This window comes from Panthera uncia (assembly GCF_023721935.1).
Source record: "Panthera uncia isolate 11264 chromosome B3 unlocalized genomic scaffold, Puncia_PCG_1.0 HiC_scaffold_1, whole genome shotgun sequence".
Taxonomy (NCBI): domain Eukaryota; kingdom Metazoa; phylum Chordata; class Mammalia; order Carnivora; family Felidae; genus Panthera; species Panthera uncia.
The window spans coordinates 104,692,762-104,719,890 of record NW_026057582.1 but is presented as its reverse complement, the minus strand read 5'-3'; the positions used below and the strand labels follow the sequence as shown (position 1 = coordinate 104,719,890).

The 27,129-nt window shown below is 52.6% G+C and overlaps 1 protein-coding gene across 1 annotated transcript in view; it reads left to right on the top strand.

Moving 5' to 3' along the window:
• The window catches only part of IGDCC3 (immunoglobulin superfamily DCC subclass member 3), a 41,046-nt gene extending 16,210 nt beyond the window's left edge, over positions 1-24,836 (top strand). Inside the window, 13 exon segments of the mRNA XM_049614140.1 lie at positions 16,701-16,845; positions 17,205-17,335; positions 17,774-17,911; positions 19,471-19,629; positions 20,775-20,940; positions 21,231-21,478; positions 21,665-21,780; positions 21,782-21,830; positions 22,085-22,276; positions 22,430-22,534; positions 22,979-23,136; positions 23,331-23,540; positions 23,807-24,836. Of these exon segments, the coding sequence (XP_049470097.1) occupies positions 16,701-16,845; positions 17,205-17,335; positions 17,774-17,911; positions 19,471-19,629; positions 20,775-20,940; positions 21,231-21,478; positions 21,665-21,780; positions 21,782-21,830; positions 22,085-22,276; positions 22,430-22,534; positions 22,979-23,136; positions 23,331-23,540; positions 23,807-24,031 (2,042 nt within the window). The 3' untranslated portion in view covers positions 24,032-24,836.
• Positions 24,837-27,129: the final 2,293 nt, after the last annotated feature.

Genomic DNA, 27,129 nt, shown 5'->3' with positions numbered 1-27,129 from the left:
CCTTCACATCTGGTTTGTTTTTTCCTCAAATCTCCTTTGGGGTCACTGTTTTGTCCCTTACATTCTAGCTTATATGGAATGTCCCCCTCTTTTCTGCAATAATTCAATTCACCCTAACTTTTTGAAGTCCCTTAAAATTGTATTTCAAACCTCAAGCACCTTAGAGAAGCCCTAATTTAGTCTCCCTCGCAGATTGGGTTAGAATATTCTTGATTCCATTATGTCAGATCACCAGTCATATCACATAGAATAAGCCTCACGATTGAGCCTATTTGATATTCCTGCTCTCCTGTGTTTCTGGTTTTGCTTCTCAAATCAGTCATTTTCCCACCAAACTGTGACAAAAATCAAAATCAAGCAAGCTGGCAAGTGTACCATGGATGGGATCAAGGCTTTCCTGAAATAAAACAATGCAGTGTTTAGTACATCAATTAAAGAAGCATTCATGGGGCTGTTTGCCCAGCTTTGTGTTTTGGAGGTGGGAGGAATTAGGAGACGTACCTGTCCATTCTGGGACAGTTAGTATATAGCTTGTCCCTCCCACTGGTCTACAAACTCTTTGAGGGGAGGGACTAGCTCCTCTGTGCATCCTTAGTGCTGAGCACAGTGCTTGGCCTAGAGTTGGTGCCCAATGAGGGTAAAAGACTGGGGAGCCACAGATACATGAAATGGGAGGCTAGGAATACCTCCTGCCTGCTAGGAGTCACTTATCCTCTGGGGCCCAACAGCCAGGGTTGGAGGAGGACAGATAAAGTTAAATCAGGGATTATTCCTCCAGAGCCTAAAGGTGTGGTTTTGCCTAAGCCATTCTCCACTACCTTCTGAGTCCCTCTCATCAGGAGGTGAGAGTGGTCCTGTCTGCATCTGTGTCCTATGTCTCCCATCCCAACCTCTTCTGGTCTTAAAGGGCACCCCTATCTCCCTCCTCTGTTCCCTTCCTTGAAACATCCAACTTCTAAGATCCCACCGCTTGCCACCTAGGGGAAGTGAGAGAGACCCAGGTGCTACTACTTAGTGCGACTCGGAAGGGCTTGGCCTGGCAAGTTCACACCTTGGTCTTGCCACCACAGGAGAGGTGGCTACCAGGTACTGGGTACTTGGTCCTCGGTCACCTGAGGGTGGGACACCCTCCCAGGCAAGCTGGAGAAAGTCCCAGGATGCCAGACCAGTGGCTTTACTCCCAAAAGAGCTAACAGGCCATGCCAGGTTCTCTGCTAACCAGCATCCTTCTGCTGTCCAGCTTCCTGTGCTTCCCGAACTTTGGAAGAGCTCTCCCTGCATGTACATGCCAACCTTCCTGTTATCTTGAAAAGTCATAACCATGATAACAAAGTCCCTGTGAATATTCACATGTGGGAATGGATAAGGGGAAAAAGGCACACTGTCATTATTATACTCATTATCTTTCTATCAGAAGTCTCACCCGTGGGGCGTTATTTTTAAAGTTGCTTACGGTGTTCGGTTTGGGGAAAGAAGAGATGTGAAGAGAAATAGGCTTCCTTTAAAAGCACTTTTTCAGTTAAAAGTATTGAGTCTCTAATTTGGGCCTGGAGGCTCCTCTCACTTTTTGAATAGTGGATCATTTTCCAAAGTATAATTTATCTGGGGATTAGACATTCAGGCATTCTGGCTGAAATCTGGGCAAACCATAAAGGCACACGTATAGGGATAATTATATTTGTAGTTTCTGTTTGAATGGTCATTTTAGTCTTTTAAAATGAAGCTAGTGGCCTGTATAGCATTAGAATGATGTTTGATCTGCTAACTACTTTTTTTTCCCCCTTTCAAGTTTTTATTTAAATTCCAGTTAGTTAACTGGTATTAACTGCCTTTTGTTTCCTTGGATAAGTCCTTTTTTCCCTCTAGATCAGGGGACTTGAAGCATCATTCCTGAGAGTCCCTGGGTCTGTGGAGGGGGCACAGGGGCTGGAGGGGGGGAAGGGGGGGGGGCAGATTGGTGGGGCTTCAGGCCTCCCACATTGACCCCATCCACAGCAGCTCTGCTTTATCTTCTTGTTGTTTTGAAGTTCTCTAAATCAATTAACTAGGCAGATCAACTAACTAGGCAGATTGGCCTAAGCAGGGAGTAGTTCAACAGCAGCAGGTGCTGTGATGCCTAGCAAGCTTAGTTCTAGAGCCTTAGGCAGAAAAAATATGACTTTAACATAAAGATTTAGGAGAATTATAAAGAAAAACATTCTGACCACATCCAAGGGGATGACCAGGGTTAGATTAAACCTTGATTCAGGATTGTGTCAGAAAAACAGTGAGCTATGCTTAGATTTTCCTCTCCTTTAAAAGCATGCTTTTCATGTATCCCTGTTACAGCTAGTACTTGTTAACGTTAAATAGGGTTGGTGGGTCAGAGCAAAGAACAGTTTTGACTCAACAAGTGTTTTTCATTCTTTAATTTTATTCTCAAATAAGTGGATGAATGGGTAAGTAGATGGTTGGTTCTGTTAAAGAGTCTGGCTATGGGCTGCCTATAACGAATTTATAATCTAGTTTATAGTCTATTTTATAATGTAGACAATTAGAAAAGACTGCAGCCTCAGAAGGAGCTCTATGATATGCACCAAATGAGTGGTGCTAACTGGTTCAGCCCAATAGCCTACTGTTGATCAGGGCAACGGACCGGACCCTTTTATCATTTGATAAGCCTGATAGGACATCGAAGCATATGTATAACATTCTTCCTTCAGGCAGAAAGAGTCTAAGATCCCATCAGAAGGGATGAGGAAGTATGTGCTTCCAGGAAAAGGAAATGTGGAATTGAGGGATATTAAAACAGCTCATTTCTCCTATCAACAAATCTCAAAGAGCATCTATCTATCTTGTACCTACTTGCCTGTGAGCTAAGGACTCAGGGATAGAAAGATAAGACATTTCCTGATGTTGAAGGATATAATTTTCTGCTCCCTCCCCACTAAAAAAAAACCCACCTTACTTGGTGGTGATGATAAAGAGAAGGAAGCCTGATAGAGCCCACCCGCATCTGTTGAATGGGTCAGCATGCTCATCTGCTTGCCCATCTGCATGGTCATTTCCTTTAGTCCTGATTTCTCAGCTGAGTTACCTTATATCCTTATACCTAAAAGATGGGGGAGATTGCCTGAGGCAAGTAGGGTTTCTGATGTTGAGTGGGTTTCCTTGCAGCTGTAACTGCAGTCTTAACCCATCAGCCCACCACTCTCCCTGACTGAGAACAGTAGCCTCCTTGCACGGGGCACTCCGTCCCGACCCCAGGGTCTGGTTTTGCAGACCCTCTATAATTCGGACCTGTCCTTTCCAACCATTTCCCTCTTCCTCCCTGAGGAGGCCAGTCCCTCCATCAGTCCAGGCTCCCCACAGCTCATCTCCCTTCCCATTCTCTCCGGAGTCTTCCTCTCGCGCCTCCTGTAATCGTCTCTCCAACCACCGCCCCGAAATTCCCCAGCCCTGTGGGTTGATGGCACACAGCTGGGCACCGAGGTGCGGAAATAGCTGCTCCCTCGACAGTTGTCTCACGCGTTCCCAACGACGTCTAATCAGGTTGGTGGGCGCAGGGCCGAGCCTGGTTTTCGGGGCTGGGCGAGCCCAGGAGGCGCCCTGAGAACCTGCGGGTGGAGAAGGCAGGTGAGGAGCGGGTGGTGGGGCGGGAGGGAGCCTGGGGCAGTTGCACCCTCCCGGCTTCCTCAGTTTCCCCCGCGGTCGCAGGGGCCGGGCCCAGCTTGGGGAATTTGCGCCGCCGGGGTGGGGGGGGGGGGGGGGGTGGGGGGCGGTGGGAGGAGGCGGCGGGAAATGGTGCCTCGCTCGCCCCAGCGACATCAAACCCTCGTTTGGCGTGTGAGGACAATGGCTGTCTTATTTTCTCCATTCGCCGCGCACAATGCCGGATTCTCTCATTCACCCGCGGCGGTGCGAGCGAGGTAATTAGCCAGCGCCATTCAGCGCGGACACTACCGCTATGCGGGGGGGCGAGGGCGCCCGCCCCGCGGGGATTAGCGGCGGGTCGGGGTGTGCAGCTGCGGCCACTTCAAAGGGGCCCGGCGGCCCGGCCGGCTGTGGGAACCGGCGCTGCCTCCCGCGGGAGCCGCCCGCCCGCTCGGCCCCGCGGCCGCTGCGCGGGACCCCGCGCTCCTCCCGACCCGGCCCTCGCCCGCCGGCCGGGGGCCTGCCCGCGCCCCGAGCTCGGCGGCCGCTGTCGCTCCCCATCACACTGCCACTTTCATCAGGACCTCGAGGGCTTCTTTCTTTCCAGTCCCGGGAGTCAGAGGGCACGGGGTGGGGAGGAGGGGGGAGGAGCGAGGGGGATGGGAGCTTGACACAAAGCTCTGACCTCCGAGGAGAGGAGCAGATGGTCCCACTTACTCCTGCCGCCGGGAGAGAGCTGCTCTCAGGGCCTCAGGCTCGGGGCGCTGACCCCGCCCGCCATCCCGGGGACTGAGCTGGGGGCCCCCGCGGGGGCCGGGTTCTCGCACGTTCGTCCATCCGCCCGCTGCCCACTCTGCGCCTCTCCTCGTGGCATCGGAGTCACACGTCCTGGACCAGCCGGCCTCGAACAAGGCTTGGGGGGGGTGGGGGGGGGGCTTGGGGGCCAGGCTGGGCTGAGAATCTGCCCTTGTGGGATGCTGGAGCCTTAGGAAAGATCAGATTCTCAAGAACCTGCCAGACCAGGGGTTCCCAATCCTGACTGTGCATTTGAGACACCCTGGTGAGCTTTAATGGAGATACAGATTCCTGAGCATCACGCCAGACCAAAGGATCTGAATCTCTCTGGCGGTGGTGTACAGAAATCTGCATTGTTACCCAGCCTCCTAAGTTATTCTGATACACGGCCCAGTGCCAGAACGGTGGCCAGTCTAACTGACTCATTTTCATCGGAGAAATTGAGACTCAGGTAAAGGAGTAACTTGCCCAAGAACAGACACTGGATTGTAGTGGGGTAAGGGACTTGGATGGAAGAGAAGATGATGGGGAAGGACCCCCCCCCAAACCATATGCCCCTTAAAGTCAACATTCAGGAAATAGTTTATGAGGAATTATTATTTACCTAGTATTTGTTCTAGGTGCTCGAGGTAGAAAGGTACAGCAGGCCATTCTTAGTAAGGGACTCCTAGGCTAGTAAGTAGATTGATGTGTGAACAATGGATTCTAATACAGTCCAATAAGGACAAGGAGAGAGGCACAATTAATTCTGCCTCCTTTGGGGGATGTGGAGAATGGGGGTGCTGGTAAGAGAGAGGATCAAAAAGTTCCAGGCAGAGGGGACAGCAGAATGCAAAGAAATAGCAGTGTGAGCATCTATCATATATCCAGGGAAGGCAACCTTTTCTGACATGGTCAGAGTACAAACCACATGAAGGCAGAATGAGCTGGCATTTGAGGCTAGAAAGAGCAAACAGGACCTAATAGTGAAGACCTCGAATGCCATCTCAAGGAGAGTGCTTTGATTCAAGGCAATGGAGAACCACCAAAGGTGTTTGATGATCATATTGGATGTTTAGGAAGACAATTATGGCTTCAGTATGAGGGAAGAAGAGGAGGGAGCGGGGAGGCTATCACAGAAACAACGGAGAGTGCTCAGAGCCTAAGCCAAGTGGTATGCAAAAGACACCATACACCTGGGTTTGGTGACCAGTTTGTTGTGGGAGAGAGGGAGAAGGATGGGTCAGTAACCCCTGGGTTTCCTTGTAGCTTGGGCAGCTGGTGCATGTTGTGCCATTAGTAAGAGAGGGAGAGGAAGAGGTTAGGGGTGGGTGTGGTGAGGCCTTTGAATGTATGGGAAAGCTTTGGAAATCCTCTCTGGAAGATGGTTCCCAGGGCTTTGGAAAACCTCTGACAACTGGAGGGCAGTAGTGGGGTTCCCCACATAAGTCTGTTTCAAAGAATTGGGAGCCCCATAGCAACCACGAAACTCTATGATCCTCCTAGGGAGTGTAGGCCTCCCTCTTCCCCAAACAGATGAGGCTTATTCTGGAGTATTGTTGGGGTGGAGGGCCTACAGGCCTTAATCTCCTGTGGTTTGGTTTTGAGCCACCAGGGATTCTGCAGAGTCATGAAACATAAAAGCAGCATCAGATCAAGGTTTGAGAATAGGAGAAGGGCCTTCCATGGATGCAGAGGAGACCACTTTACCCAGTGTTATCCTAGAATGTTAATGTTGGTGTGGACCTTAGAGATTATCTTGTCTATCCTGCGCCACTCACATTTCACAGATGAGAAAACCAAGGTTGGAATCGAAAGGTCACATAGGGAGTCTGTGACAGAGCCAAGCATGATCCCAGGTCACCTGTCCACTACCTGACCCCTGCAGTATTAGTCCCTACAAAACCTAATATATGGCTCTGGAAATTTAGGGGAAGTATCTGTTTTTGTTGAGTTGTCCTCATGGTCATGTGAAAGCAATTTACTTAATAGCTCCAGCCTGGGCCGCCTAACCAGACGCCCTTCCGGGAGGTGAGAGAGATCCGGTGTCTTGACCAGAACGACGGGAAGTTAAGGATGTTGTGGGCCTGGGCAGGTTTACATAAGGAAGATTGGTGACCCTGACACGGGCAGAGACGTGCAGTCTGTGGAGAGGGGCTCTGCTGGGCCTGGATATTCTCAAATGTAAGGCAGAGAGCGATTCCCCAGTTGGCTCCTAGCCCCTGACTCTGTACCCCTGGCTAGCGCTTGGAAGCAAATGTGCCTCAAAGGCTGAAGCTGGATAAGCCTTTATAACTTGTCCAACTCAACTTCCTAATTTTACAGAAGAGGAAACAGAGGTCCAGAGAGGGGCTTTGGTTTTATCAAGATCATACATCCAGTTATGACAGGTCTGAGTCTGTCTCACAACTTCCCCTCCCTTTAGCACTTCCTCCCCCTGCCCCTCACCCCACGAAAGCCACTAGTATTTCACAGTGCCTTGCCCTCCTGCCCCAAATCAGGAAAATAAATTACTCCTCTATCTTCTAAGGCCCAACCCTCTCAAGGCCCTACAGTTCCGTGTCCTAGATTGCTGATTTGGAAATGCTCAGGGAAGAGCTACCCTGGGACAAGCACCTGTGTTCACAGAACTTAGGAAGCATGTGTGGGCTCCATGACCATTAGTGGGGTGATAACCCCACCTTATCAAGGTGCTTATCTGCATTAGTTATATTCTGTGAAACCTGCCCCCAAGCCCTGGGCGAGTACCATTAGCATGGAGCCTGCTGGACCCTGGTGTCTCTGAATGCGTGTAGGCATGGTGCTCATAAGGGTCTAGGATGCTGTGTGTCTCTGTGTTTTTCTGTAAGCGTGTCTGCAGGGATCATCAGTCTTGTTTGAGCAGCATTTGAATACGTGTGCCCATCCCACCCCAGTTCTGATGCAGAGAAAGAGCACTGGGTGTGGAGTTAGGCCGCTCTGAGTTCAAATGTCTGCTTTAACATCACTAAGTGGCTGTGTTAATTAACCTCTCTGAGCCCCAGAACGGGTAGCAATCCCCACTTCTCGGGGTTATGCTAGCAAGTATAACATGTAACCTCTGACCATCAGAAGCTTCTGTAGGTCTGTTTTTCAGAGTGGTACTGTGATAGTACCTGAGATCCTGGCTCTGTGCTCTCACCCTTTTGATATTTCTTAGAAGCTTGGGTGGGGATATCTAAGGACAGGGCCTGTGGGATGGAAGGCATTTGCTCATAGGGTGCCAGAACATCCTGACACATTAGAAGTCAATAAGGATCTGTCGAACGCATGCTTAGAGTCCACTCAGTGGGTCTGCTGTGTAAACATGACAAATGACTATTTCCCAAACCAAAAACCAGGACACATCCTCTGATGTGATATTGCCTGATATATGAGATGAAAACAGGGCAAAATATTTGAATATGGGCTGCTTCTGAAAACCTAGCAGTGGGGTAGGGTATGGTGGTCACATGGGGTAAGTGATACTTCCCTCTCCTTCCCCTTCCCTGAATGTGTCCGGGGCCACCAATGAAAGCAGTGGGCACACTCACCCAGTGGCATGTCCACAAGCTGCATAAGGCAGACACTACCTGCCCCGCAGCACATACCCCCCCCCCCCCCGGCACACATCATACCCTCCACTGAAGGCCGGAGGGTGCAGAGAGGAGGAGCCTATGGCTTGATCTGGAGGAAGAACTGGAGCCCCCGAATTATGGGCAGAATAATTAGAAGTAGGGCTTTGAGAGGTTTTATTCTTCTTGGGTCATAAAAGCCCAGCCCAGAGGTGCAGAGAGGCCCAGATTGCCTCCCCTGCAGCTGTGCCTCGGGCCTTACAGTCCATTGGAATCAAAGATCAGGCCGTAAAGGTTCGATACTCGCCAGCCCTACAGCGGGCCAACAGCTGGATGCAGGGACTTTCCCAAGCTGAGCCTGGCCTCCCACTGCTCCCTACCTCTCCCCATCCAGGCCCCCCCATTTGTCAGAGGTGGCTGCCAGGAGGGAGGGGAGAAATGTGGATTTATGGCTACTGACTTGAAAGACAAAGTTGCCTTTTGTGTTAGAATTGGGGCTGGGGGGAGTGGTGAGCTGGTGTTGGGGTGGGAGGGGCTGGGGTTCAGAGCTGAGGCAGGGGGTAAGGGGCTTGATGAGGCAGACAAAAGGATCCAGAGGCTTCTCAGAGCAGGATCACCAGGCAAAGACCCAGAGGAATCAATCACCCCCCAGTGAAGCTTGAGCAGGGCCTCTGAGACCTTGCGGTCCTCTGGGGCTGTTTGTAAGCAGACACCATCCACCCACACCCATCCAACACCCAACCCCACAAAGCTCCCCCAAAACATACTCTTTGGATTCACAATCTTAATTCGACTCTCAGACTCCCCTTTGGAGGCCCAGGGAAGAAAATACAGGTCTCCTAAGTTCATACTTTCTCCTACCCCAAGTGACAATGGCCAATCCATGTGGAGCTTCTTCCCTAACAGAGCAAAAGTCAGGGGCAACGTGGGGACTGAGATAGTGAGGAGACAGGGACAGAGTGCTGAGGAAGGTGAGCCTGGGCCAGATAACCCTGAGGACAAGTCCAAGACCCCACTGGGGATTATGGCAAATCCCCAGCACTTGGGGATTCCTCCTTCCTTCCCATACACATTTAGAGATAGGACATTTATAAGCTTTGAGAAGTTTAAAGAGTGTTTGAGGTGGGACTTGGCTGGTTTCCCTGCCCTCCAGGGGTCACTCTGCCTGGTGGGTCTGGGTGGAGGCCAGAGTAGCCCTCGGGTGCCTGAGTTCAGCAGGTGCTTTAACTACACCTCAGAGAGCCACATCCATCCCCTGGAATGAGCCTGGCCAATAAAGGCATGAGTTTATGGGCTTCATAAACATTTTACTAGAGAAATCAAGGCCTCAATTACCCGATGGCTTCTTCCAGCTGACAGCTCACTATTGGGGCCTCTGTGGAGCCCCCAGGCAGAAGTGAGAAGAAGCTGGGCTTGCTTTGTATCTGGCTGCCCCCCTCCCCTGGCACTGATGCCCCCTCACCACACAGACCTTACAAATTCTGTCTTTATTCACTTCTCTGGAGGCTTTGAGGTCCTACCACTAACCCTCTGAGGGAAGATGGCTACCCTTTTGGGGAAGACTGCTTCTACCTCTCCCCCCCATTCCCACTACACTCTTCCCTCTCAGTTCCCTTTAACTCAAGATTCTACTAATTTCCCTTAGCAACAGCTAGCAAGGATTTAACTATGTGCTAAGCACTTTACAAATATTTCACGTTGAATCCCCTAGTGCAGCAGCACTAGCGACATGAGCTATTTGTCCCTGTTTTGTAAGTGACAACATAGAGGTTCAGAGAGATTAAGTAACTTGCCCAAGGTCACACAGCTAAGAGTGGTGGTGCTGAGTTTTGAACCTGGTACTATATGACTCCAGAGCCCATACCATTAACTGTCCCACTACTTCAAAAAGCTCTTAGCAACTATTTCCTCACTGGGAGCTAAAATCTTGCTGTGTGAGGCTTTCTCTGCCATGCAATGTGATAGACCAAGGTATGATCAAATATGGCCCTTGTGGGGAGGAAGCCAGCAGGGGCAATGCTAGGCTAGTGAGGTATGAGGAAGGGGGCCTCTCAGCTGGGGTGGCAAGAGAGAAGACAGCTGGGCATCTGAGGCCTTGTCTTGGACTTAGACCAACAGTGTCCAATAGAATTATCTGTGATGATGGAAATGGTCTATTGGTGCTGACCCATAATGTAGCCAGTAGCCTACTCTTGGGCACTTGAGAGGTAGTGAGTGAATCAGAGGAACTGAATTTTTGAATTTTGTTTAAATTTAATTTAAATGTGGTTAGTGGCTACCATACTGGACAGCACAGGGGTACTCACTACAGCTGATGGCTGAAATCTGCTCTAAGTCCTCAGACCCTCTGGCCATTTCTAGACACCCCACTGTAAGGGGGACTTGCCTACCTAGAGCTTGGCTAAAGGAGGGTCTCCAGGCTCAAGGCATCTGAACATCATTCCACATCACAAACAACTGAAAGAGTTGACGGTGTTTTACCTCAGATGTTTCTCTCGGAACAACTCAGACCTCAAGTATTTGAAGGGCTGTTGTGTGAAGAACAAAATTTTTTATCTTCTAGAGCAGCTCTTTCCAGTGGAAACACAATGTGAGCCACATAGGTAATTTTAAATTTTCTAGGGGTCAGTCACATTTACCAAAAACAAAAACCAGGTGACGGCGCCCTGGGTGGCTCAGTCGGTTGAGTGTCCGACTTCAACTCGGGTCACGATCTGGTGGTTCATGAGTTCAAGTCCTGCACCGAGCTCTGTGCTAACACCTCAGACCCTGAAGCTTGCTTCGGATCTGTGTCTCCCTCTCTCTCTGCCCCTCCCCCACTCACACTCTGTCTCTCTCTCAAATCTAAATAAACATTAAAAAAAATTTTTTTTAAACCAGGTGAAGTTAATTTTAATAATAAATTTTATTTTACTTAGTATATCTAAAATATTCCAATATATAATCATTATTTTTATTTTTAAACATTCATTTACTTTAAGTAATCTCTATGCTCAATGTGAGGCTTGAACTCATGACCTTGACTGCATGCTCCACTGACTGAGCCAGCCAGGTGCCCTAATGTAATCATGATTTTTTTAATTATTAGTAAGGCTTTTGCATTTTTTGAGCCAAGTCTTTAAAATGCAAAATATTATTTGCACTTGTAATAAATATTTTAAATTATTTATTCCTATCGATTACAATTATTTGTCCAAGTTTTTTTGTTTGTTTTTAATATTTTATTTTTGAGAGAGCACAAGTGGGGGAGGGCCAGCAAGGGGGGGACAGAGGATTTGAAGCGGGCGCTGTGCCAACAGTAGCGAACCTGATGCGGGGCTTAAACTCAAAAACTGCGGAATCATGATCTGAGCTAAAGTCGGATGCTCAACCGACTGAGCCACCCAGGGGCCCCTGTAAGTTTTAAATTGTGGTAAAAAACACATAAAATTTATTGTCTTAACTATGTTTCTAAGTGTACAGTTCAGCGGCATGAAGTTCCTTCATATTATCATACAAACCATCCCTACCTTCCACCTCCAGAATTCACCTTCCAAAAGTGAAACTCTATTTCCATTATATAACTGCCCATGTCCCTCTTACCCCAGCCCTGTGCAACCACCGCTCGACTTTCTGTCTGAGTTTGACCACTCTAAGTACCTCATGTAAGTGGAATCATACAGTGCTTGTCTTTTTGTGTCTGGCTTATTTCACTTAGCATAGTGTTCTCAAAGTTTATCTGTGTAGTAGCCTGTGTCAGAATGTCCTTCCTTTTTAAGGCTGAGTAATGTTCCCTTGTGTGTATGTGTTTATCCACTCTCCACTGATGCACACTTGGCTGCTTCCACCTTTTACCTATTCTGAATAATGCTGTGGCACATGCAGGTATACAAATATCTCTTTAAGACCCTGCTTTTCATTCTTTTGGGTATATACCCAGAAGTAGAATTGCTGGGTTATAGGATAATCCTATTTCTTTTTTGAAGAACCGCCATACCGTTTTCCGTAATGGCTATGCCAGTTTACATTCCCACCAACAGCACGCAAGGGTTCCGATTTCTCCACACGCTTGCCAACACTTGTTATCTTCTGTGGTTTGTTTTTGGTTTTGTTTCTGTTTTTGCTTTGACAGTAGCCATCCTAATGGGTGTGAGGTAGTATCTCATTAGGGTTTTGATTTGCATTTGTCTAATGCTTAGTGTCTTTTTATTTTATACTAAATCTTTGAAAACCGATGTGTAGTTTTTACACTTCCATCCCATCTCAGTTTGGACTGGCCACATTTCCAGTGCTTAAAACCTGGCTCCTATATTGGAAAATGTGAGTCTGGAGGGGACAGTTGGAGGCAGTGGGTAGAAGCAGAGGGGATTCAGGCAGGTCTGGAGTGTGAGGAAAAACATTACAATCACCTGAGCTGCCTGAGGAAGGGCTAGGCATCTGGGGCGTTTCTGATCCTGGCAGGAATGGATACAAGGAGGGGATTGCAGTGGTGGCCTTTGGAGGAATCCGTGGTTCGTGGTTGTTGCTCTTGAATGGCTGTGTGAGTGGTGGCAGTTGGTGCCTTTAGACTCCCTGTGCCACCGACTTCTGCAAACACTGTGTTTTGAACTCTCCATCCTAAAGTGCCACTGATCTGTTTGTCATCACGCATGGGATAGGAGTGTGGCTATAGTCAAAGAGTGGGAGGCTGGGCTCCGGGGTTGCTGCCAGCTTCCTTCCCAGCACTCTGCCTCGACCCTTCCCTGCCCTGCAGCATCCCCCTGGAGCCTGTCTAATCAGATCCAGGCCTGACCTTGCCAGAGGTCCTGGACCAGGAGGAAAGTCCTCCCTCCCCTCCCTGAGCTGCTCTAGATCTGGCTCTCAGGAGACCCCCCCCCCCCTTGGGTAATTTATAGGGGGTGTCCAGGAGCCATTTCCTGCCTGTTCCTGCTCCCTTTCAGCCCGGGTGGATTGCTGGGCTCTCTCTGCCCATCTTTCCCCACTGTCTGGCTGTACCCATGATGGGGGCAGGGAGGAGCTGGGAGAGTCCCTCCCAGACTGCTTGGGGACAAAGGTGCTTTTTCCACAAAGTCCCCCAAACAGGCCTTTGTCTTCCCTGTCACTGTCTCCGGCCCTCACACTGAAAGGGCCCTCCAACCACTGCCCTGTACTCCCTCCCATTACCAGCTGGCAGTGAGGGACCCAAAACTATCCCTCCGTAACCAAAAGCATCAACAGCCACAAGTTACAGCACCACTTTCACGTACACCAGCCACAGGCACAATACTGACGACACCCGCCACACACAGTGTCTCCAGCTACAACAGTAGCCTGTGTATTCCATTACTAATCACCCAGTGGTCCCAGGAGGACTTGTTCAGGGCTCAGTATGCTCCAAGGTCCAGTCCTCAGGCCCATATGCCTATGGTTGCCCAGAGAGACATGATGAAGGACATCTTCCCTCTGGCTCTGTGGCCTGCTAGCATAAGCCAGGACAAAAACAGACTTGTGAGCCAAACCTGTCCCACCCTGAGAGACTAGAGGAGGCCTAAGTGGCCCCTAGAAACTTTCTCTCACTTCTTAAAGAAAAAACATGTTGCCTGTGAACTAGGAGTGAATGGAAGATTGTGCATGTGAACAAGGACCTATTTATGAAGGCAGCGGGAGTCAGAGCTGGAAGGGCCCTGAGAAGTACCTGTTCCCCTTGACGGATGAGCAGACTGGTGCTCGGACACTGTCTACCCAGGGTCTCAAGGCAACCCCCTTGGACGTCTAAGGAATCCATAGGGCTGACCAGACCAAAGGGCTGGCTAGGAGTGAGGAAGGGGAGGCAAGAAGGAACCTCAGGAAGGGGTGCCTAGGTGTTTCCGTCGGTTAAGTGGTTGACTTTGGCTTTTAGCTCAGGTCATGATCTCATGGTTTGTGAGTTCGAGCCTCTGGTCAGGCTCTGAGTGTGCTTGGGATTTTTCTCTTCTCTTTCTGCCCCCCCCCCCCCCCCAAAAAAAAAACAAAAAAAAAAAAAAAGGAGACTCAGGTAAAAAGGACCACCCCCTTCTATCACACCCTACTCCCCCGGACCACACCTGTGCAGCCAGCTGGGCTCCAAGGGATGGGACTGATGAACCATCTCTGAAGCTCCCTACCCACCCCCCTCCCCCCCACCTTGGAATACAGTACCATCTCCCAACCAGTGAGAAGAGGCTGGTCTGTCCTGCAGTCCATTCTGGGCTTACGTGCCCTCGGAGAGTGAAAAAGTTGCTGGAAATCTAAGGGACCCCGGCAGAGGGCCTAGGCCTCAGTGCCCCCTTCATAAAATGAAGGGGTTAGCTTCTAGATGAGTGTTTTTCAAGCACTTTTAAAGGCAAAGCTACCCTTCAAATGAAATGTTTGGCAGAATTGCAATGAAGCAAAACTGACAGGTACAGCAAGGTGCTGCTCTGGTGGAAGGGAAACGTGGAGCCCTGGGCAGAGGGGGTGCAGCTGCATCCAAGGGGCCCCGGGGGACCCCAAGGAGTCCTGTTGGCCACCGTGTGAAGAGGAGTATTGGGCTGGCTTCTTACCTCTGACTGCTTCCTACTTGAGCATTCCTCTCTAGTACACATTCAACCCATGCTGTTGTCCTTGTATAGTTTTGAGGGGAGGAGGAGGGGGCAAGATGGTAGAGGCCAGACTTGCTCCATGTCTAGCGCCCCGAGAAGCAGCAGTCCTTCCCCTTGTACTCTCAGGCCAGCCCCTCAGAGAAGCAGCAGTCCTTCCCCTTGTACTCTCAGGCCAGCCCCTCAGTCGAGGCTCCCCCGGGGAGCCCAGGCTGGGGGCTAGAAACACAAAAGGATTGGACTCCTTAATGAGGAGGCATCTGTAGTCAGCAGAGCCATTAGTCCCCGCCCCAGGTCCCTGGGGGGCTGCAAGCTCTTCTCCAGCTGGAGTGAGGAGGGGGAAGGTAGCGCCCCAGCTCCTGAATGGGCAGAGCCCAGGGCGCACAGACAGCAAATCCAGGAGCATAGGTGCCCCCTCCACTCCCTAGGCCTGCATCCAGCCCTGCCCTCCTGGAGGTTGAGGTCTGCAGGCAGCAGAGGGGATCCAGCAGTGACTTGGCCCCCTCCTACGCACTCCTGGGCTGACCTGCAGGTCCTTGGCCAAACATAGCCTTTGGCCTGAGAGAGGGCAGGCTGACCCTCTGGGGATCCTCTCACCAAGCCTGATGGGGACACCAGCTGGGATACTTGCCCCCACCTCCTGCTCTGAGGGCCTCCTTTATAAGACTTCTACCTTCGTGGGAATACATGAGATTATCTGCACAGTACCAGAATCACACACTAGCCACAGGAGCTGAGAGATACAAATTCCCATTCAAATCCAGCCATAGACACTCAGCCCACATCCATGGACACAGCCACATCCTCCCAGAGAAGACAGCTCTGCACACATGTGCAAGGAGCTGCTCACACCCATCAGCTGCACTCCCAGGAGGCCCTGAAAGAGGAGGAGGCAGGGTGGGGGATTTTTATGCATGTTTATATTTAATGAACCACATGCAAATGAGATGGAGACTGTGCCACAAAAGAGTCAGCCCCCAGAGACTCTGGGAAGAAGGGTACAAAGGCTCAGCCTTCTGGGGCTGCCCTGGAGTCCTGAACAAGCCGGTGGATTGAGGGGGCCCGAGATGGGGTGTGCCCACCCACACCAGGGAGCCAGGGGCAGGAGCCAGGACAAGCTCCAGCGCCCAACCTGCTGTGGGGGGAGGGCTCCTTCTGGGAGGGGATGACTGTCCCAGTTGATGGAGTGCCGGAGGGGAGGGGCTGCCTGCCTGGACAGATGGTGAGCCGCCTTCCCGCACTTGAAGCAAAGTGGATTTTAATGAAATCGCAGCCCTGGTGCTGAAGCTGGGAACCCACGTGGGAGGGGTGCCTTCCCTGGGTTTACAGCGTGGGGTTGGGGCTGGGGCTGGGTGGGAGTGAGGGTGGGTAGACACACTTAACTAGCCTGAAATGGGGTGTGGGGTGCACCACAGCCCCTCTGCCCTGGGCTCTGCAGACCAGAGTTCAAGCAGTTCAGATCCCCAAAAGGTGGGGAGGGGGTGTCCCTGAATATTTATGACACATTGAAATGTAGATTGTAGGTCTGACAGTCTTCTGTGAAGCTTGTCACCTTGGATGGATATACCACTCTCTCGGGGTGCATCGAGAGACTGCAGAAGAACTGGAGACAGGGATGATGAGGAAAGGCAAAAGAGGCTGCTGGGCGTGGTCATAAAATGGGGTTTAATGACTGGTGTCTCTGCTGGGTGACACTGGACTGTTTCCCCTCTCTAGCCTCAGGTTCCTGGTCCGTAAACCATGCAGCATAATCCTCCAGCCTTGGATACCTTAGAGGGGGTTTATAAAAATAAATCTGGAAGCAGCTGAAAAAGTGGGGAGTGGGACTTGGGAACAGGGCTTTCTCTGATTGGCCTTTGTGGATCGTCATCCCGAGATCGCCTTGTTTGAGGTCTGGCATCCAAGAATTTGTCCAGACCTTTCTCAGAGTGTTCCAGCCCTATGCCGCCCTGTACAGGGAGATGCTTCCCAGGGTAGGAGGCAGGTAAGTGACGAGGTGTCCCCCACGCTGTTGCCCTGCGTCTACCAGCTCCAGGAAAACTCCATGACCCTCGGCAGTGAGTTCCAGGGCTCCAGGAAATAGGACTATGACCCACACACCAACACGCTTTCCCCTCGCACCTTGGCCATATGCCTCTTCCATACACACATCCCTGTGTTTCCCCAGCCATGTCCGACTTCCACGTGCATCCTCAGGCCACCGTGGGAGAGGAGGGCGGTGTGGCCCGCTTCCAGTGCCAAATCCACGGGCTGCCCAAACCCCTAATCACGTGGGAGAAGAACAGAGTCCCCATTGACACGGACAATGAGAGGTGAGCCACACGAGGGAAAGCTGGAGGGAAGACGGGGAGGTAGGCCCAGTGTCTGGGCTCTGAGGGACCTCATGCAGCCTCTGGGCTGGTGCTGTGTGGAGATTAAGTATCCACGTGGCTGGCAGGGCCCAGATTTGATGCTCGGTGGATTTTTAAAGACTGCGTGTGACTGTCGTCAGGGCTAGAATTGTGGTGCATCCACCTGCCAGAGTCCCAGCTTGTGTGTGTGATGACGATGGTGATGACAGTGTTGATCTCGCGACAGCACCTGCAGACTGGGCCGTGATGTCAGTGTCCATGTGGCCGACGATGGTGATGGTGGTTGTGCTGGTGGTTGACTGTGCCCTTTGCTCCAACAGGTACACACTGCTGCCCAAGGGGGTCCTGCAGATCACAGGACTTCGGGCTGAGGACAGTGGTGTCTTCCACTGCGTAGCCTCGAACATTGCCAGTGTCCGGGTCAGCCACGGGGCCAGGCTCACCGTGTCAGGTGAGGCTCTTTTGCTCTGCCTAGTTCTGCCCCCACCTGCCTCCTGACTTCTCCTCACTCTCCAGTCAGTCCCTCTTCACCTGACCCCTGGAGACTTATCAGCCAGGTGTATGTAGAGCACCTGCTAAGCACAAAGCTCTGTGTTCCTGGTGGTGAAGGTTCGGAAGGAATGAGGCCTGCTCTCTGGCTCAGCTCTACCAGGGGAAGCCCATCCTCTGCTTAACCCGGGGGCTCTCCCATTGCCAGAGGGCCTGGCCGGGCTGGGTGAGGAGGGGTGGATGTGTGCCATGCCCTGGGGCCCCTGGCATCTTCTCTCTGCCCACAGGACCTGGCTTCTGGGCTGGATCTTGTTGCCCATTCCCCATGTCCTGGGTTGTGGGTGGGATGAGGTGGGAAGGGTCACAGCTGAAGTGAAGAAACATGGCATCTTTCTCCCAGGCTCAGGCTCCGGGGCCTACAAGGAGCCAATGATACTCGTGGGGCCTGAGAACCTCACCCTGACAGTGCACCAGACTGCGGTGCTTGAGTGTGTCGCCACGGGCAACCCGCGCCCCATTGTGTCCTGGAGCCGCCTGGGTGAGCCTCATCCTATAGCCCCAGCCTCTCCCACCCTATCCCACCCTCTGGGAGGGCGGTCTCATCACCCAGCTGTGGCAGGGGGGACTTTGAATCCTGTTTGTTCTCCATGGGGGTCTGTGCTCTCTGGGGCCTTACGGAGGGGCTAAGTTTCCCTCTCCTTGGCAGGACTGGGGAGGGTGGCCTGCCCACCACATTCTCCCTCCCCCTGCGAGGATGGCTTAGCTCCCTGGGTTACCTCATCCAGTCCCCAGCAGTCCTGCGCTGTTCCCGCCTCCAGGCTCCTCTCTCAGTGGCATCAGGCTCTCCAGAACCCCTCAGCAGCGTTCTTTCCCCAGGTTCTTTTCCCTCCTGTGTGTCCCTGCCTTCTATACCCCGGCTATATTCCCCAGTGGTGCAACTCCAAACCCCTCCAAGTCTCAGCCAGTTGTCACACCCTGTCTCTGGGCCCCCCAGTCTCTAGCCTGGCCCCCTAAATCCCCAGCCTAAATCCCTAGGCAGCTGAAGGAGAGAAATGAAAGGGTGCAGATGGGCCCACATTGTCTGAGTGGAAAGGTCACTAGGGGAAGGAGAGTCTGGAGGGGATGGGGTGGGGTCGCATTCAACAAGGAGACTGTGCCACATTGTAGCAGCTGAGTGATTGGGGAAGGAGGGGGCAGCAGGCAGGATAATGGAGTAGATTTCACCACTTCAGGGACTGAATGGGGAGCTGTCTCCTTGCATTCTGACTGTGCTAATCTGATCCTGGGGTGAGGGCGAGGGGGGGGCGGGGGGGAAGGGCCCAGTCCCTGGGAGAGGCTGGAAAGAGTGGCCTCACCATTAGGAGGAGCCCATAGGCACTGCAAGGACCATCTGGTCCAACATTTCCCAAAGCATGATCTGCAGGGAGGAAATAATGGCTTGGTGGTCTAACCTCTCACAAGTTCGGGAAACAGATTTAACCAGGTCTCTTTGCTGTGGGACTTCTCAGAGGCTTTATATTAAAGGGCAATGTGACAGTCCACGAGTAGAAATGAAAATTTGAGCATGGAATTTTTTTCAGGAGAGACAAACCAGGCTGGGAAACCACCCACCTAATCCAAACCCCCTACTTTCCTGAGAAGGGACTTAAGGGTCACCAGTGAATCAGTAAAAATGCTAGAATTAGGGCCCAGGTCTCTGCTGCTAGGCAAGAGTTTTCAGTGCTGCTCCTGCTTTTTCCACAATACCGTGATGCTTGGGAGAGAAGGTGCAGAGGTCAAAGATTGAGGTTCCTTGGGGGCACCTTGATGGCTCATTTGGTTAAGCATCTGACTTAGGCTCTGGTTCATGAGTTCGAGCCCCACATTCGGACTCTGCTGTCAGCACAGAACCCACTTCGGATCCTCTGTCTCCTCCTCTCTCTGCCCCTCCCCTGCTTTCTCTCTCCTCCTCCCCCCAAATAAAAAACATTAAAAAGTAAAAAGATGGAGGTTCCCTGGAAGACTGGTGGAATGTCCAACAATCTGGACCATTCCTCACTTCCCCCTCTTCCACACATACCTCCCTGACCCTTCCTCACTCCTGCTTCCCCTTCTCAGATGGCCGCCCCATTGGGGTGGAGGGCATCCAGGTGCTGGGCACTGGCAATCTTATCATCTCAGATGTAACCGTCCAGCACTCCGGCGTCTATGTCTGTGCAGCCAACAGGCCAGGCACCCGGGTGAGGAGAACAGCACAAGGCCGGCTGGTGGTGCAAGGTACGGACCTCCCCGGCCCCACATCACCCTCCTCCTGCCCCATTCCTTCCTCCCTTCATCAACATCCCTGGCACACGCTCGGGGCCCTGTACTAACCTTAACCGTGGCTCCTGCTCCTCCCCAGGCCTCCAGGCCAGGCCAAAAGGCAGCTCCCACCTTGCATTCACAAGAATGGGAAGGCATTCTTGGTTATCGACCCCCTGTGGGTCCCACTGGCTGTCCCTGCCATCCCTCCACCCCCCCACCTCCATTTTATAATCTCCACTGATTCCCCCAACCCCATGTTCTTCACACGTGTCCCCCCTCCCACGTGCTGTTTTCACACACATGTGGCACCTGCAAGCTCACACCTGCTTGCACACTCTCAGGTGTTTGTCATTCTCACACTCACACCCAGCCACATGCACACACACAGCTGGTCTCCATGCGCAGGGTGTGTGGGGAGGGGGCGGGTGTTAGCCTCTGAAGCTGATCAGGTCCTTCTGTCCATTCCCCTGTCCTGGGGCTCAACTGTCCCCATGAACTGGGCTGAGATCCCATTCTCAGGGGTTTTCGGCGGTGGCTCCCTCCCAGAGAGCTGGGGAAGGGGTGGGAGATAGAGGAATTAGGACCTTAAATGCCTGTTTGTTTAGCATTCCATGTGCCGTTAATCTGTCCAAATGAAAGTGATGGAGCATTTCATTTCTCGGGTGTTAATGGAAGCTGGAGAACTGGGATTGGAGGAGGGCGGAATTGAATGTAGGGGTGAGGGGAGCTAGTTCGGAGGGCTCATCCATCTCCCCGTCATTACCGCCTTGGAGGTGCAGCCAAACCTATTAGCACATTTATTTATTTAACAATTTCCTGAACAGGGAGCTCAGCTTGATTGCTTTCGGATACAAATGTCAGTCTTTTAAATAGTCATTAAAATGGAGTCCTCTCCTGGGTCTGCCTCTCTGGGGCTAGTGAGGTGGGGCCTGCCATCATCTCCTGGAGCCTGGGCCAGGGTGAAGGGTGGGCCCCATCTGGAAGATTCTCCCCAAGGAGGTAGACCCGTGTTTCCTGAGGCTACCCTGTCCCCATCCGCACCCCATCCCTTCACTCACAGCTGTCTTGTCTCCCTACACCTACCCCTCACGGCTCCTTGTGCTCCTCTGTGTCCCCAGCCCCAGCTGAGTTTGTCCAGCACCCCCAGTCCATCTCCAGGCCAGCTGGGACCACAGCCATGTTCACCTGCCAAGCCCAGGGTGAGCCGCCCCCTCATGTCACATGGTTGAAGAATGGACAGGTGCTGGGGCCAGGAGGCCACGTCAGGCTCAAGAATAACAACAGGCATGTGTGTGGTGTGTGCCGGGGTGAGAATGGGGGAGGATGTGGGAAAGGGGGCCTGGATGAATGGCCAGAGCAGGCTGTGCCCCTCGTGCCAGGAAAGAGCACTAAATTAAATCTGGAGACTTGGGTTTGAGTCCTGGTCTGCCACTGGCTTGTGGCAAGATCTTAAGACAAGTCATGTGTCTTCTGGAGAGGCTCAGTTCCTCCACCTCTCCCGTGGGGTAATTTGGCCAACTTTTAGGGGTACTCTGCCAGGGAGAGGGGATCTGAGGCTCTCCCTCCCCCTGCAGCACCCTGACAATTTCTGGAATCGGCCCTGAGGATGAGGCCATCTACCAGTGTGTGGCTGAGAACAGTGCTGGCTCCTCACAGGCCAGCGCCAGGCTGACCGTGTTATGGGCTGAGGGGCTGCCTGGCCCCCCCCTCAATGTGCAGGCAGTCTCTCTGTCACCCACTGAGGTCCGTGTGTCCTGGAATGAGCCCCTGGTCAACACCAAGGAGATTATCGGCTATGTCCTGCACATCAGGAAGGCTGCTGGTGGGTGAGGGCTCTGCAGCCCCTTCTTTTTATTCACTGTTTTTCATCCCTTTCAATACTGCATGTCCTGACCAAACACCTTCCCTCCACTGTACCCCCTGCACACCGAATGCCCTCATTTCACCAGTGCTGGTAAGACTGTCTCATGCCCCTTACATTGCCCCTCCCTACCCTTCACCTCCCCAGACCCTCCGGAGCTGGAGTACCAGGAGGCAGTCAGCAAGAACACCTTTCAGCACCTGGTGAGCGACCTTGAACCCTCCACTGCCTACAGCTTCTACATCAAGGCCTATACCCCAAGGGGGGGCCAGCTCAGCCTCTGCCCCCGTGCTGGCCAGCACCCTGGGTGAAGGTGAGGTCCAGGTATTAGAGCAAAACACCACACACGCTTGTTCAGGTTGTACACTACACTGGGCGCCTGGCCCTGAGGCTGAGTGGGGGCTGGGTCTACTTGGAGAAAGGGGCGTCCTTTTCCAACTCATGTAAAGGTATCTTTGAGCAAGTGGAGGCCTGGGGGGGCAGAGGCCAGAGAGCTGCCAGACTCGTGAGGGTATGGGTCACGGTGGAAGGTGGCAACCCCCCTCACATCTTGGTCTCTGCCTGCAGCACCTGCCCCACCCCCGTTGTCCGTGCGGGTCCTGGGCGGCTCCTCCCTGCAGCTGCTGTGGGAGCCCTGGCCCCGGCTGGCCCAGCATGAGGGAGGCTTCAAACTGTTTTACCGCCCAGCAAGCAGGGCCTCCTTCACCGGCCCCGTCCTGCTGCCTGCAACAGTCTCCTCCTACAACCTCAGCCAACTCGGTGAGGCAGACACAGACCACGCGTGGGGAGCTGGGCAGGGGTGCGGTGCCTGGTGCCAGGAGGTGGGGCGCAGGGGTTCCCTGTGTTTCCCTGCTGTGACAGAGCTGCCTGTGGGGGCTGAGGTCACTCAGCACAGCACTGCCTTTCCCTCAGACCCCACCACGGTGTACGAGGTGAAGCTGCTGGCCTACAACCAGCATGGGGAGGGCAACGCCACAGTCCGCTTCGTATCTTTGAGAGGAGCATCTGAGAGGACAGGTAGGCGTTGGGGAGGGGTTGTGGGGCTAAAGACTGGTGCTCAGGAAGGGAGGCCAGGTGTTGAGTGAGGAGGGGGACAGGGATACAGGGACGGTAGGAGAGTGTAACAGTGCATGTGGCCCTTGAGAACATAGGCTTGGATTGGGGTTTGAAGTTCAATGGAGTGATACTCTAACTGTGTGACCTTAGGCAAGTTACTTAACCTCTCTGAGCCCCAGTTTTGTTCTCTATAAAACAGAGATAATAATACCTACTTTATAAAGCCGTGGTGAGGATGAAATGGTCCTTGTAAAGTGTTATTCCCAGTATCTGGCACAAAGTTAGTACTCAGTAACTAGTAAAGAGAACCGAAAAAGTAGGCTGGGGTCCTATAGGCAAAGACTATGTAGACATGGAGGTAGCTGTGGCTGAGGGAGGAGGAGCCCCAGAGGCTATGTGTCCCAGGTACTTCAAGCCAAGAGAGCCACAACTCCCAACCATCACCTGCCCCTCCTGCCCAGGACCCACCTGCCCCTTTGACCGAACAGGAGGAAGAGGACACAGAAGATGATGCAGGTGACCCCGATGTGGATGCCAATGACGATGCCTGTGGTGGACGTTTGGTTGGTGGGTTCCTCCTTCTGGCAGTCACATGGTGGGCTCAGGGCTAGGGGCAGGTGGGTCCTGGGCAGGAGGGGCAGGGATGGCCTGGAGAAGGTGCTGCTATACTGGAAAGCAGAGTTGGGGGCTCACTGTGTCCATCCTTCTGTTTTTGCCCCATCCCCCCCCCACACAGCCCTCCCCCTAACTCTTGGCTCACCCCCTTAGGGTCCTCTTGTGTAAGGATGTAGAAAACCAGCTCTCCCCTCCTCAGGGCCCCCGGAGCCCAAGGGATCCTAGCATCCTGGCACTGAATGGGGCAGGACGGGGAGAGCGGGGCCGAGACAAGAAGCGCGTGGACATGAAAGAACTGGAACAGCTGTTCCCCCCAGCTGGGGCAGCGGGGCAGCCGGACCCCAGACCCGTGGTGAGTGCCCCCACCTCGAGCAAGCCTCTGCTTCAGGCTCTGACAGCTTCCCAATCCTGCCCTCCCTTCACCTCAGTCATCAGCCTTCACCAAGCTCCAGGCACAAAACTCATGGCTGGTGCTTCTGTCTGAGCATCTGAATCAGGCAGAGTGGTCTAGAGACCCTAAGTCCCAAGTGGGATTGGGTCCAGAGCCTGACCCTCTGGCTGGGGACTCATGGGCTCTGGCCCTCATGCTGATGCCAGTGTGACTGGCCCTTTCCTCAGCAGGATCCTGGGGACCCTGCCCTGTGTGAGGAGACCCAGTTCTCCATGCTGCCACTTGAGGGATTCAGCCTTCTGGAGGAGATGACATCAGAAGCCAAGTCCCCCTTCGCAGGCCCCGCAGCTGCCCTGCCACCCCAGGACGGAGGCCCCGGGTTCCTCAGTGAAGGACAGGCTACTTGGGCCTCCACAGCACCAGCTGCCCAGCCAGCTCACTCAGGCCAGTAGCCAGTGTCTGGCAGGCTCCGGAGGGGGCAACCCCCCATTCTCAGGTCAAAGGCAAGATTTCTCCTGTCATGTGGGACTCGGATGGGGGCTTCCCAGCATTTCTGTCCTGACTGCCCCTCAGGTTGTCAAGACCTAAAGTAGCCTCAGCAGGGACCTCCCTCCCTAGAACCTGGAGGGGTTCCTTCAGGAGCCCCTCCCTTGGACTAATGTCCCCCCTCACCTCTGCCTGGTACCCACATGACTTGGAACTGAACTAATGTTTTCCTTTAAAAAAAAAAAAAGAAAAGAGAGGGGAAGGTGAATTAGACTCCAAAAATACGCCCCTGCTGTGGCTGGGCCCCTGACACTGTCACCCTCCACTGACCTTGTTTTCTCAGGATGGATTTTTGCTGTTTGGCTCTCAGCACCTACCTCAGCCGGAATGAATGTTTTTGGGGGAGTTGGGCCGTGGCCTCAGCCCCCATCCCCAAACAGAGCCCCAAATGCACTCCTACCTCAAGCCCCTGTAGGGGCACCCCCCTCTCCCTTCCCATATTGTTGTCAAGAGTTTAAAAAAAAAAAAAAAGAAAAAGAAAAAAAAAAAAAGCACTTCCCCATTTCCAGGTGTGAAAGAAAACATCTACCTCAAGGCTCGCTGGCTCTCCGGGCCTGGTTGTATCACTGGACCCTCCTCCTGCCCGCAGCCCTTCTATTGCTCCCCCAGAGAGGAGGCTAAGTCATCAAGGGCAGGCCTCTCAGGAACTACAGAAATAAAAATGGAATTGGTCAAAGAAAATGTGAAAAAAAAAAAAAAAAAAGCCAAAAATGAGAGGAAAATTTGTTCCTTAAAGTATAAATTGCTCCAAACCAGCCACCTCCCAGCATGCTGCCGTTGCTCCTCCTTGTCCGTCTGTCCACTCCCGTTCCTACCCCTCAAGCCAACTGATCCTCAACTTGGATCCCCACGACCCTCTCTCAGCCTGAGTGGGGGCGGGGGGATGTCACCATGCGGCCTGCCTCCTATTCTGCCCAGAGACACGGAGACCCTGGAGCGGACTGGGCGTGTGACAGGTGTGTGAGCGTGTCGGACAGGGAGATTTCCCTGGCACAGATGCCCAGCGCTCTATCCCATGGGACATGGCCTGTTTGACCCAACCCCCGAACAGTGGAACGACCACTGTCAGCAGATGTGGCTGGAAGATATTTTTATACAAGGTGTGTTTAAAGATTTATGTTCTTGTGACTTCTTGTTTTTCCTTTCTGTTGTGTTGTTTTTCAATATACTTAAAGTAGGAGAAAAAAAAAAAAGGAAACAAATACCTATTTTTGGTTAATTCATTTTTTTAAATAGAAGTAAAACTTTTTTTTAAAGGAAAAAAAAAAGATAAGTGTATTCCTTAAGTATGAGATTAGACCATAAAGTCCCTGACCCCCAAACCCTAAAGTTTAGTTAACTAGCTGAAGAAGGTAGAATTTGTGGTGTTTTCCTAGGAGACTGGAGTCATGTCCACGTGGACTCGGGAAAGGGCAGCCTGCCCCTTCTCCCAAATGCTGGGCCTGTGCCGACGGCCCCTCAAAACTCCCACTCTGTCCCTGCATTGGCCTCTCTGCACCCCCCTTCATCCTGGAACCCCCTCTCCCATGGGAAGAGCGGTCTGGGGTAGGAGAGGGATGGGAAGCCCGCTGGCCTGACTTGACCTGAGTTTTGTCACACTCTACTCATTCTGACTGAATAAAAGTCCTGTTGCCAAAGTGAACCTCGAGTTTGGTGGTGGCTGTGTCAGGTCCTGGGGAGGGTGGGAGTACAGGGATTAGGGCAGCCAGGGGTGGGCCAGGCCGACTCGCCCAAGTCAAAGCCCAGGATAACAACAGCCCCCTGTGTACCACTTACAGGCACCATGCACGCTGGGCTCTCTCCACACGTAGGAAGCTTCCCTGGGTCCTCAGGACCTTCCCGAGCGGTAGTCTAGTTATTGTCCCCTCATTTTACAGATGATGAAATGGAGAAAGGATAAGACAGATGAAGGAAATGTCTAAAATCTCACATAGCCAGTTACGGCAGGATCAGAGTTTGTATCCAGACCAGGCGATACACGTGATTCCACAGTCTGTATTCTGACCACTGCTCTGTACCTCCTCAGCTGGCAGTGAGGAGTCTGAGACTAGCCCCTTGGCCCTAGTGACAGCTCACCAGTACTGAACCAGGTACTTTTCATGCACTGTCTACCAGAAAGGACCATTTTCGTCTCTACTCCAAAGTTGAAGAATGGCATCTGGCTGATTCTTTCCAGGTCACACAACCAGAACTCGTGGCCAGCCCTCTCCATTACTCCCTGTCCGCTCCTCAGTCCAGGCTCCTGAAGCCAGGTGTCCGGAGCTGCCAAAGCTTGGGGTAGGCCAAGAGAGATTTGGCTTCAAGGTGGTTGTACGGACAAAAATCTGGAGGTCTCAGAGGACCTTAAGCTTAGTAGAAGGCAACAGTGCAACTGCTTAGAATGTCCGTGTTGCCTCTACTGCAGAAATGGAGAGTCAAGGCTCAACCTGGGAAGTTCCGCAGGTCTAGAGGGCTGGGATCTGTACCCAGAGGCACCTTTTGGGAGGAGCAAACCAGCCTAGTGGTTTGCAAGCTGGGCTTCTCCAGCTGTGGCTAGAGGTCGGGGGGCGAACCTCTCTGCGGGGGGATTCCACTCTCCCTGCCCACACTCAGCCAGAGCAGCTCCACTTTTATGTCTTACATGTTGTACTTTTCATGAGATTTCATTTGAAAGCCCCTGGCCTGGCACTTCTGCCCACGGTCAGACCAGAAATGGTGTTGTGGATGCTGAACCAAGAAAGAGAAGCCTGAGACCACCACAGCACCTGTTCTGAGTCTCCAGGGGAAGTGGTTGATTTGCCCTGATTTTCTCAGAGAAAAGATCTAAGCCCAAATAGAGACGCAATACCTCACCTTTCTTTACATGGAACTTTGCAACACAGGAATTCTTCAACACAACCAGCCATCCAAGGGCTGCCTGAGAAGATGGTGGGTTTGTCATCTGTTCAAGCAGATCCTGCAGGGGGTGAGAGTAGACCAGGTGAACCTCCTGCAGGGGGTAAGAGTAGAACAGGTGAACCTCCAG